General features: G+C 38.5%; 1 protein-coding gene across 29 annotated transcripts in view; it reads left to right on the top strand.

Annotated features, from left to right (window-relative positions):
• The window catches only part of Clasp2 (cytoplasmic linker associated protein 2), a 172,202-nt gene that overhangs the window by 66,985 nt on the left and 92,427 nt on the right, over nt 1-12,790 (top strand). For 25 of the 29 annotated variants that reach the window (XM_029481868.1, XM_029481874.1, XM_029481876.1 and 22 more), the window contains one exon: nt 4,996-5,142. In XM_029481868.1, the coding sequence (XP_029337728.1) occupies nt 4,996-5,142 (147 nt within the window). Of the gene's footprint in view, nt 1-4,423; nt 4,621-4,995; nt 5,143-12,790 lie in introns of those variants that run through there. The other 4 variants (XM_029481890.1, XM_029481893.1, XM_029481894.1 and 1 more) reach the window with 2 other exon arrangements.

Consider the following 12,790-nt stretch of genomic DNA (forward strand, 5'->3'; position numbering starts at 1 on the left):
CCCCTCTCCCCTCTCCCCTCTCTTCTTTCTTTCTTTTTTGGCTAATATCCACTTATTAGTGAGTGCATACCATGCATGTCCTTTTGGGACTGAATTACCTCACTCAGGATGATATTTTCTAGTTTCATCCATTTGCCTGCAAAAGTCAGGATGAATACTACCTGAGTAGTATTCCATTGTGTAAATGAACACATTTTCTGTATCCATTCTTCTCTCATGGGACATCTGGGTTGTTTCCAGCTTCTGGCTATCACAAATATGGCCACTATGAACATAGTGGAACAGGGGCCCCTGTGGCATGGTGGGGCGTCTTTTGAGTATATTCCCAGGAGTAGTCTAGCTGGGTCTTCAGGTCGATCTATTTCCAATTTTCTGAGGAACCTCCAGACTGATTTCCAGAGTGGTTGTACCAGTTTGGAATCCCACCAGCCGTGGAGCAGTGTTCCTTTTTCTCTACATCCTCTCCAACATGTGTTGTCACATGAAGTTTTGATCTTAGCCATTCTGACTGGTGTAAGGTGGAATCTCAGGGTCATTGATTTGCATTTCTCTGATCACTAAAGACTTAACATTTCTTTAGGTGTTTCTCAGCCATTCGAGATTCCTCAGTTGTGAATTCTCAGTTTAGTTTTATACCCCGTTTTTCCAGCTGATAAACAACTTCAACAAAGTGGCTGGATATAATAAAATTAACTAAAATAAATTAGTAGCCTTCCTTTTATACAAAGGATAAACAGACTGAGAAATTAACAAGACAATTCCCTTCACAATAGCCACAAATTATATAAAATATCTTGGGGTAACTCTAACCAAACAAGTGAAAGACCAGTACGACAATAACTTCAAGTCTCTCAAGAAAGAAATTGAAGATCTCAGAAAATGGAGAGATCTCCCATGCTCTTAGATTGGCAGAATTAACATAGTAAAAATGGCCATCCTACCAAAGGCAATCTACAGATTCAACGTAATCCCCATCAAAATCCCAACACGATTCTTCAGAAACATGGAAAGACCAATTCTCAAATTCATCTGGAAAGACAAAAAACCCAGAATAGTGAAAACAGTTCTTAACCATCCCTGACCTCAGGCTTTACTACAGAGCAATAGTGATAAAACTGCATGATATTGATACAGAAACAGACATGTTGATCAATGGAATAGAATTGAAGACCCAGAAATAAAGACACACACTTAACCATCACTTGATCTTTGAGAAAGATGCCAAAAATATACAATGGAAAAAAGAAAGCATCTTCAATAAATGGTGCTGGTCTAATTGGCTGTCTGTATGTAGAAGAATGAAACTAGACCCATATTTTCACCTTGCACAAAGCTCAAGTCCAAGTGGATCAAGGACCTCAACATAAAACCAGATGCACTGAATCTAATAGAAGAGAAAGTGGGAAAGAGCCTTGAACTCATAGGCACAGGGGGAAATTTCCTAAACAGAACTCCAGTGGCTCATGCTCTAAGATCAAGAATTGATAAATGGGACCTCAAGAAACTGGAAAGCTTCTGTAAGGCAAAGGGCATAGTTGATGAGACAAATTGGCAACCTACTGACTGGGAAAAAAAATCTTCACTAATCCCACATCTGACAGAGGGCTAATATCCAAAATATATAAAGAACTCAAAAGTTAATCACCAAGAAATTATTTTTAAAAATTAACTTTTTCTAAGTGGGCAGTGAGATAGATTTGTTCAGTGACTATTTGTGCCTAATTGATCTCATGTTAATGGGCAGTGGAATGAAAAAAAAATTCCATGTTGAGATTTACTGCTTCAAAGAATAACGCATGTTAGATTATTTTAAAATGCAAAAATAGTTCTTGGTACTTCAGTATACAGGAAGCTGAATTCTTATATTTATAAATATGCACAAAATATAAATTATTTCCTATTATATCTGTTTTTAAATTTCTAAATCCCTCTATATTTATTTGATCTAATGTTTCTATAGTTTTTCTTTCTTTCATTTTTAATTATACATTTACTTTTTTAGTTTTTACCCTAGACCAGGAATTGGCAAATTGTTGCTTATGGGCAAATCCTGGCTATCCATGACACTGAAGCAAAGCCACACCCACTTCTTTACAGTTTGTGTGTTGTTTTGTTGTTATCATGTCATAATTGAGCAATTGCACGAAAGGATATTTGTGTATAGATCTTAAAGCCTATATTTGCCATGTGGCCCTTTTTATTACAAAGAGAAATTGACCAACTTCTGCTATAGAAGACTGGATCGTATATGATTATTAGATGATCTTAGTAGGTGGGCTATCAGGCTGCATCCTCACAATTTCTGATGCAGTGCAATGGGTTCATACCCAAGAATTGGAATTTAGGAGCCTGTCAAGATGGCTCTGCAGGTGAAGGTGCTACTAAGCATGATGTCCTGAGTTCAGTCTCTTGGACCAATATGACCTCCATATGAATGCCATTGCACATGGGTACAAATACATAAAATCATAGGTGTGATAATCATTTAAAGTGCATCTCCAACAGACGTCAGGCGATGCTAAGCTTTTATCTGAGTACTACATTTTGAGGAACACTGCCCTAGATATTAAATTAGTAAATGGAGCTGTGATTTCCTGTGGTCTCAAGTAAATTACGTGTTGAACATCCCTTACCTGAAATGCTTGGACCAGGAGTGTTTTCAGATTTTTGTCTTTTTTCTGTGTTTAGAGTATTTTTATGAATCTGTTTAGCTGAACATTGCTAATCCCCTAATTCAAAATACAAGATGGTATCATATCTGAAACTTAGCATTGTGTTAGGAAGAAGCACTGAATTTTCCAACGGTTCCTAGTTTTGATTTTTAGAGATGCTTGACCTGTCATTTGTGTGCTATTTGCCAATAATGTTGAAATCCATGAAGCCCTTTAACTTACCCTTAAGAGCACAGCTTTATAATAACTACAAACTCTCAGCAAATGAAATGTCTGAGGGCAGTGGGATGAATGGGTACCAGTAAGCTGTGATACGTTCCTACCAGAAAGCCGTAAGGAGCAGAGTGAACCTTCCAGTATTATCTTCCTATCTAGTGAAGAGAAATTAGATGCCACAGTGGATACTGTACTTCTTTCCTGTTGTGTGAGGATTCAGAACTGATTGGTTTAGTTAGGGGTTCTGAGAGTGCTTGTAAGAGCCAAGGCGAAGGCAGTCTTTACAGCTGGATACTGATTATACTAATACATTGGTTTTGTGAAAATTTATTATTTGTTTCTTGGAATTTGTATGCTTAGCTTTGTTATAATTTTTTTTTATTTAAAATCCTAGTAGCTTGAGAATGTTAAGAGTTAATTTTTTAAATGGTAAGGGACACTTAGACTTTTCAGTTCTTGTGTGTATAGGATGAGAACACGGTTTCCATGGGAACTTCTGCCTCCTCTTTCAGTGCCTGACTTTCTATAGATTTTTGTGTCTGTTCTGTCGTGTGTGTGTGTGTGTGTGTTTAATAGTTAACAAAAAAAGTTTATTTTGAATTGTTCTGATTTCTTAACAGAGTGATTATATATAAAACACAAGTTTTAAGCTCATTAATTTCTCCATACTGGCATCCTGACGGTGTTATGATAAAGGGATGTTTTATTTAAGCTAGAAGAATTTGAGGGTGGGAGCTTGAGGGTAGAAGTGATGTTAACAAAACATTTGCTGAAACAGAATGTGATTTTAGATTATATATTTATTTTTCCCATTAACAATCTTAAATTTGTTGGGGTCCTGTCTTTGTCCCTATCTAATAGTGATATTGGTGGTGAGTCTTCATGTATTCAGCATGAGTGGGCATTTGTAGAGTGAGAACAGAAGGGACAGGAAGAAAATTGTCACATATTGATCTGAAGTCTGTGGTAAAGCTGCTTCTCTGCCTCACCCATCTTGTTTGCCATGGTTGGTCTGCGCAGGGTCCTAGAGAAAACGGTTTGTCAGCAGAGTGCATGGCATCTGTCTTGTGAGTGGAGGAGGGAGGAGTTGACTGGAGGCTGTAGGCTCCTATGTGAGGAGAGAACAGCAGTGTCACCGTGCATACTCCGGAAGGAGCCTCGGAGTCCCTTAAGAGAAGAGACTGCTTGCTTTCATTTCTGTTGCTACCGTAGGCAGCACATTGTGAGGTTACATACAGAGTTAATTATGTACAGCAGCGAGCCCTGCTGTTACCATGCTTTCTGATGCAGTAGCACCCAGCACAGTAATTACTGCCTAAAACCTAATGTCCTATTTATATATGGATTTTCATATGTAGTAAGAAAAATCAAATCTAGATTTATAAACCTCTAGTATGAAATCTTTTACATTTTTTATAGAGGATACACTGTAAGTGCATAGAGGATTTTTTAGATGCATGGAGAATTTTTACCTTTCATGAGGCAGGAGCTGCCATAAGATGATGTCACCTTGCAGCTGATTGGCTGTTGCAGCACCTAGGGCAGGGAAGAGAAAGAAAAATGCCGGCACAAACCTCAGTGGTGGTTCTGTGGTTGTTTCTATCTGTTTCTGATAGAATCTTTGATTAGTATCAAATTTACTGTATTTGGCCATGTGAACTATTAGGAGCTATTCTAGGGTGAGGGAAATTCGGAGGAATGAGGCGGCTGATTTGCAAACGGATCTGTGATTGTAAGTTGCAGAATCTGGGTATAGGAATAAGGCAGGGCGTGCTGGAGATTGACTATGGGAGGGGCTGGCAGAAAATGCTTCTATGAGCAGCAAAAAAGAGAGATGCTTTGACTGCTCTCAAGTTAATATGCTTGCTTTAATGTTTTGACTCCGTATGTGGTAAATGTGACAATATGCCATTTTTATTTTAAATCACAGAGGTTATTTTATATGGTGTTAACCAATATATAAATATTTATTCAAAGTGTCTTTATTTTTTTATTTGTATCTTACCTAAATAATGATTTTTATTCATATCTTTTTTTATTTTGAGTCATAATGGAAAATGGAAAAAGCTTGCTTCCTTAAGTATTTATTTTCTTACTCTTTGTGCAGATAAAAGCTTTGATGATGAGGAATCAGTGGATGGAAATAGGCCGTCGTCAGCTGCTTCAGCCTTCAAGGTTCCTGCACCTAAAACTCCTGGGAATCCTGTCAGCAGTGCAAGGAAGCCTGGTTCAGCAGGTGGCCCTAAGGTTGGAGGTAATGCAGATGCATGTCAGGTCAATGTGCATGCTTCATGCATTGTGATGCTCAGTGCTTCAGAGCAGTGTGCTATTCATGACTGCAGTAGAAATGCAGGGCTGGAGATAGTGTTGCAGCATAGAAAGTGTCTGCCTTCTAGAACATGACTATTATAGATCGTTACTTCCGATAGGAACATGTATAAATTTGTGTTTTCTTTGGGTACTTTTGTTTCAGATGCCAGTTTTAAAGGAAAGATTCAAAGAAGTAGTTTTTTTGGAGTGTGTCTTTTAAAGGGAGTGGTATTTCAGGACTGGGTCATTTTTGGGTATTGTAGCTGTCACAGCTTTGAAGTGCAGAAATGTAGAGTATGATTTCACAGTTGTCTAGGTGTAATAAATTAAATACTCCAATATTTAAAATGGTTGAAGATACTGAGTAGTTTGTCACAACAGGAATTGGCTGATGGTGATCAAGTAAAACTGCCTCAGATAATGGTCTCTGGGTTTGATGATAACAAATAAGAAAGTGGGGAAGCAGGTTTTACGCAGTGGTGCAGCACATCCTGAGCTTTTTAGAACTGTTCTAGTTTGGCTTTAATTTTTTTTAATGGTATTTTTTTTTCATGTACACAGTAGGATCCATGAATATCTACCTGGTGTGAGTTTCTGCAGGATCTGTCTGTCAGAATAAGTCTGTAAGAACAATTACCTATTTGAATTCTAGAGGTCACTCATCTTAAAATACTGACATGTGTGTGCAGTTGCACACACACACAATATCTTGCAAATGTTTTGTTTATAGTAATTGATGTGAAAGTGAAGGTCTTGACAATTTTTGCGTTTTATCTTTTTGTCTGTGATAGTTTGATTAATGACAAAAAGGAAAGGAAAATAAAAACTGCATGCCTACTATGATGGTTCTGAAAGAAGCTGTATTCTAATTCGGCACATCCAAACATGTTTCCTAAATCTTATGATTAAAAATATAGGGGTGCTTCTCTCTCTCTCTCTCGCTCTCTGTATCTGTCTGTCTGTCTGTCTGTCTCTCTCTCTGTAAAAAAAGGTTTCTATATGTAGCCCTGGCTGGCTCACACTAGCTGTGTAGACTAGACTGGCCTTAAACTCACAGAGATCACCTGCCTCTGCTTCTGGAGTGCTAGTAGTGAAGATGAGCAGCACCGGTGTGACTCGTTTTACCTTTCTGTAACTCTCACATAGCATATAATTAGAAAGTATGGTAACTTTTTATGTTGTTTTGCAATCCAGAAGTGTGTTCTGCAGTATAAGTACTGTAGCACAGGATGCTTTCTTACACAGTCTGGTCCTCAGGAAGATGCATGTGGTAGTCTGTGGTTTCTTCTCTAACAAATAGCAGTGTTCATTCGTTACAGGGGAGGTTTTTCCTGATCTTTAATTACAGAATTACAGAATTCTAACGTGATAATTTCACAAAACCTTTGCTAAAAATAAACTATAATAAAAATGTATGAATTACACTGTGTATATATTTGGCATAATATTTAACATTCCTATGAATCTCGACTAGTGGTTTATAATTAGTTCTGGTTTTATGAGTTAATTCTGGAGTAATTTATTTGCCACAGGCCACATGGTTCTCTGATATGAAAAGGTTTTTCTTGAAGGACTGACTTAATCCCCTTAGCCTGCGGTTGGCAGTCTGCAGTCCTTGTAGGTAGGATAGTGTGAGGTAGGCATTGTTTCATCTTCCTAGATAGGGACTCTCCTTCCTCTTCTTCTCACTCTTCAGCAATCGCAGATTCATTCTTGTTTTTCTTGTTATCGATGCCCACTTGATTGTCTGTTTGGTTGCGTGACCCAGGCTGACCTCCAAATCATAATTTAATGCGTGAGTTACAAGCTTGAACTGCCATGCCAGGCGGCTGTTCTAAGAAACACGTGCCTGGCCAGAGGATACTGATGCTCTGAAATTAATGCATTCTTGGCTATCAGTCTTTCTTTAAAAACTTACCTATAGATAGATGTTCTGGTGTTGGCAGACATGTTGAGTTTTAAATTATCTGTAGCGAGTTTTCTTAGAGTCACTGCATCATCTTTGTATTGGAAGGAACCTTGGCCCTCACAGAACTCTGCATAGTAATCCAGATGGTGCCAGCTCCAGTGTCTGAGGACACGAACAGGCTGTAGTAGATACAGTCACGAATAGAAGTCACATACACTAGCTCCAGTGTGGAGATAACGTCTTTTTAGTTATTTCCACACATACCTGTATTTTCTTGAGAAGACAAAATTGGCACTACTTGTATTATATCATTTTGTATACTTTTTCTACTTATTATTTTATGCTGTTTTATCATGGTTTTAAATAGCTAAAATATTTTTTAAATTAAATTAGTAACTTAGTTAAAATTCATATCTAGATATTTGGATTGCCTTTAGTTTTTTTCTGCAGCTATAAACTATGTTGTCATTCTTTCATGTATATCTTTTAGCATATCTCCATTGTCCTCCTATGGCTAAGTTTTTTATTGATGTTGTTATTTATTTATTATTTTTTAGTGGCCATGTAATGCCTTGCAGGTGCCTGTTACTGAAGCATTCCACAATGCCTCTGTTTTTTGAGGGCAGTAGAAGAAAAGGACTTGTGGTAAACAAAAGAAATACAAATAAGTCTAATTACCACCAGTCTCTTCCTGTCCCTTAGGCTTCTTCTGAAGCCCAAGCTAGCTGGCCCTGAACTTTCTATCCCTCTTCCTCAGCATTACAGTTGTGCTCCACTTGCTGACTCACTGGGATGAGTTTCTGAAGTTCACTGGATGAGAAGACCAGGAAATTTAAGTTGTTTTTGTTTTTAATTTGGCAGAGTTCCCCAAAAGGATCATGAACCTTGATGTGGATAAAGTGGTTCTTAAGGAATGTTTGGTTCTTGCTCTCTTGATCCCTGTTTCTCCACTCTCTTCTGCACCTCTTCTGAAATGTTATTGCTTATATTCTTTTCATTTAAGAGCTTAGTGCTTTATTCTCTTAGTTTAATTGATGAACAGCATTGAGTCTGCAGAAATAAAGTAACTTACATAGAGTTGAATATTTAATAAGCCAGAAAAGTATAACAGTTATCTTTCTGTTGCTGCCACACACTTATTTTTGTGGATAAATAGGGTTTTGCTGGCCCTGTGCCCCGATGTTCAACAATAACCAATAGTGACTAAATAGTGACCAATAGTGACCAAATGTGTTGTTCTGGGGTTTAGCAAGTAGGACTCCAACAGGACACAGTAAGAAAAATCTGTGACTTTTACTTTGTAAATGTAAAGATCTTTAAGTATTTTCTTGTTGAAATGTATCCTTCTTGGTATCTTTTAGTTTGGGGTTGTTTCTTTTTAATGGTTGCCTGGAGCCCAGGCTAGCCATCAGCTTGATACGTAGCCAAGGCTGACCTTAGAAAGCCTGATCTTTCTGCATACAGTACCCATGCCTGGCTTTGACACTGACTTCTTAAAGTTTATTTCCTGACTTACAGTGTCTCTATTTGTATACCAGTTGCTTTGGCTACTGTTTGTTTTGAAAATAAGAGATGGATTGGATGGTGGTATAATTTTATTGTTTATAATTAGCTTTGGATTTTGAGGTTAATAACTTGTCTTTGAGACATAACTGAACAAATCCTGTTTTCAAAAGTCCTTTGTCTTTTCTTGCTTAGTTAGTCCCTCAGGTGAGCCAAGTGTTTGTGTTGTTTTCCTTTAACATCAAAGACTACATTGAAATTGCTTTGACCACACAAATCTCAGCACTCCATAGGTGGAGTCGATCCTGAGCACAGCACAGCAAGGCCAGCCTGGAACTGCCTCAATAAGTAAATGGTAGCCTCAGCTTTCAGTTCTCATTATTAGGAAGTACCAGCATCTCAAAATCTGCAGCACCCACTCTTTCTCACGAAGTTTGTCTGTCTGTCTGTCTGTCTGTCTGTCTGTCTGTCTAATCTATCTATCTATCTGCTTGTTTGTTATAAAATGTTCTGCCTATATGTATGCCTGTATGCCAGAAGAGGACACCAGACCTCATTACAGATGGTTATGTGCCAGTGGCCTGCCTGGAGTGAAAAAGTTCCGAGGAAAGGCAGAGATGGGATATGGAGTCAGCAGTGAGGTTGAAATTTATCTTTCACGATTCTTCTTTTGTCTAAAACTCTTTGCTATTCTAAGGCTGAAAGCTGCTGGCTTCTAGTAATAAACTCTTTCTGTTAGCAGCAAGGGAATTAAGAAAAAAAGCTTTAATTTGTAGTGCTCAAGGAACTCTTGATGGACAGGTGAGAGGCTTGAACTTGTTAACTCTTCCTGTACCAGAGAGAAAAGAAAAGGAAAGAAAGAAATTCATTTACTAAGAATACGCACATACATTCTGGTTGGGCCTGACTACTGTCTCAATCAACTCCACAAGAATTCATACATGCTTACATACATACACATATACTTACATCCGTACATATAGACAAATAAGCATATACATATATACATTTAGTGGAGCCCCAAATAACACACACACACACACACACATACACACATACACACACACACACACACACACACACACACACGTTTGGAGGGATGGATGGGGCAGAGCTCACAAGCCATCGCTTTATTTCTTCCCTGGCCTTTTTATAGACAAAAGTTCTTAAAAAATCACCTCATAGATAAAATGTTACACAAAGGGGTTATGAAGGATGTTGATAGTTAAGTTCAAAGCAGCAATTCAGTCTATAAGCGCACTATGAGTTCAAAGCAACAGTTTCACATTACCTTGTTTTATCATAGTGTACACCTGTGCTTTATTCGTGGACCTGACCTAGAATGAATATTTTAACTTGATCACAGATTTGTCCCAAGCCTATTTCTTTTTAGTGTCATTGTGAAAGGTCATTGTATTCCTTATTATACACCCTTTACTTACTATTCTATGAAATGGGCACATTCTGTTTTTGATTTTAACTTTATTATATCTTTCTGGCAAAATAACTAAAACCATTTCTTAAAACTTTCTTCCTAAAATTATTTGAATCAAATCAGGTGTTCTATAAATCATTAATTCATCTAAACAGTCTTAATTCATGAAAGCTCATCTTTATGTTGATCTGCAGGAAATTTGCTCAATAGAGTGGGTAATGCACACAGTCTTTAGGCTATGTAATAATGACAGGAAAAGCATGTCAGTTTCAGGAGGCAGTCCTGAGATGAAGTCTCTTTGAATGTTGCCTCTCAGGGAACGTTCACCACTGACCATGCAGAAATGGTGAGCCACCTCCAGGAAAGTCACCTGCCACCTTAGCCTCTCCTAGATGGCTCATGACAGTTATGAGCTGCCATGTGGTTGCTAGGACTTGGGCTCAGACCCTCTGGAAGAGCAGTCACTAACCTCTGAGCCATGTCTCCAGGCCTCCTCTAGTCATTTGTAAATACCCACTCGCTACAGATGCTGCTGCTGATTCCTCTCCCCAACACAGAAGCAGGGGAATTGCTTTTTCTTTTAAATAGTAAGCACAACAGGATTCACACTTCGTTCATTTCAAAGCATGTGTTGTTGATTCTACTGCAGAAGTTTGCTGGTAGATCTCCATGTCCTGTGAGGTAGTTCAGTTGGTGGAACACTTGCTTCACATGCATGAAGATACAAACCTAATAACCTCAGTCCTCCTGTGACCCTGACGCTCAGAAGTTTCACAAGTTCAAGTTACATTTTATGTTCAGGCCAGACTGGGCTGAGACCCTGTTGACAAAGAAACATCCAACAGAAAACCCAAATACCCTTTCTGTGTGTGTGCTTTGGCTTTATTTTCCTTCTTTACTCCTTCCTTGATGATGGGGAAAGATGGGTTTGACTCAGAAGACTTTAGCACTGATGAGACCTGAAGGAAGTTCTGACCTGGTGTTCACAGGTGGACCCTCAGAGTCCACTGCCTTCCTTCCCCAAGATAGACAGTCGGAACCGGGATGGGGTGAGCACCTGCTGATGCCACTGTCAGACTTGCTTTTGCACAATTTCTAGGTCATTTCCTAAAGAAAAGTTGGCACATACACTTCTTACTTTTTGTCTGTAATAGAGGTTTTTTTTATTAAGTTTGGAACTTAGTGATCAGCCAGTCACCATTCCAACTTAAAATCTTGTCTATGCGTGTATATCAGAAAGTTCCCTGATACCCTGATACCTTCAAGGTAAAGGTAATTTGAGAAAATAACAAGTTATTGTAAGTAGCAGGTTGCCTGTTTTGTCACCATGTGGAAGAATGAATACGTTTTACTCTGGTTATTTTTTTGATGTTAGAATTTTTTTTTCCTATGAAAAACTTAAAATGTCAAGACATTTCTTTGTACAAAATTTATTTTTTTGAGGCACTCAGAATGTCTAGGAAAAAAGATGACAGTTTTGTTGATATTTGAGTATGTGGGTTGAAGACCCATACCTGTAAGTTATTCTTCCCATCTGCATTTGCCTGTGGAGCTTCTCTGTGCCCCACTCCATGCTGTGTCCTGAAAGCCCTGTAAAAAGAGATCAAGTCAAGGTCATATTTTTGAGACAGGGTCTATTGTGTCCTAGATTGGCCTTGAACTGGCTGTGTATCTGAGGATCACCTTAAAATTCTGATCCTTCAAACACTAAGAGCTAGGACTGCAGGTGTGTGCCACTGCACCCAGGTTCTTTTCAGCTGAGGATGATGGGACCTAGGGCTCTGCATGCTAGGCAGTACCTCCACCAACAAACTGTACCTCCAGCCTCCAGCTTAAGGTTTTAAACTTAGAAAGACACTAGAGTGCCTGCTCATGACCTCATGACCCAGAGATTGTTACTGGTAGCATCTGAGTCCTCCCATGTTGAACTTCCCTGTTCTTTTTGATGGGAAATGATGTGTTAGAACATTGTAAAGCTTTATAGACACAAATCTATTCTAGTTCTGCCTTAGAAAGATAAACATATCTTTAAGAAAAACTGCCTGTGTGAGACTTTCTTAGCCTTATTGTAGTTGATCCATGTAAATAGAAGTTTATAATAATGGCTGCAATCCCAAGCTTATATTTATATTTGTGTACATTCTAATGAAGTTGAATTCTTGAATATTATCCAGTCCCTGAGGAGGGCCCTTGCATTTGTACACACTCATACACTACATACAGTTTTAAATAATCTTTCAAAACCTTGAATACTGTCTTGCCTCAGTAGTGTCACCAGTCTGAAATACCTGCTGTGTGTTCTCTGTCCTTCTGCGGTGTCAGTCCTTTTTATTATGTAGGTCCTAAAATTAGATTCTCTCTTCATTAACGAATATATTTTTCAGTATTAAGAATGGAAGCTGTTGCCTCCACTTCAATATCTTTTCTTAGACTGTTTCTGCTACTTTAACAGTATGCCTTAGACTGGATAATTTATAGAGAGTAGAGACTTACTCTCACCCCTCCCTTCCCCCCCCCCCTTTTTTTTGTTTTTGTTTTTCGAGACAGGGTTTCTCTGTGTAGCCCTGGCTGTCCTGGAACTCACTCTGTAACCAGGCTGGCCTCAAACTCAGACATCCGCCTGCCTCTGCCTCCCAAGTGCTGGGATTAAAGGCGTGCGCAAACTTGGAAATCATAGTATCTAAGCAAGTGATCTATAAAGTTAGACAACCAAAACAAAACAAAAACAAGCAAACAAAAACTTAG

This window comes from Mus caroli, chromosome 9 (genome assembly GCF_900094665.2).
Source record: "Mus caroli chromosome 9, CAROLI_EIJ_v1.1, whole genome shotgun sequence".
Taxonomy (NCBI): Eukaryota; Metazoa; Chordata; class Mammalia; order Rodentia; family Muridae; genus Mus; species Mus caroli.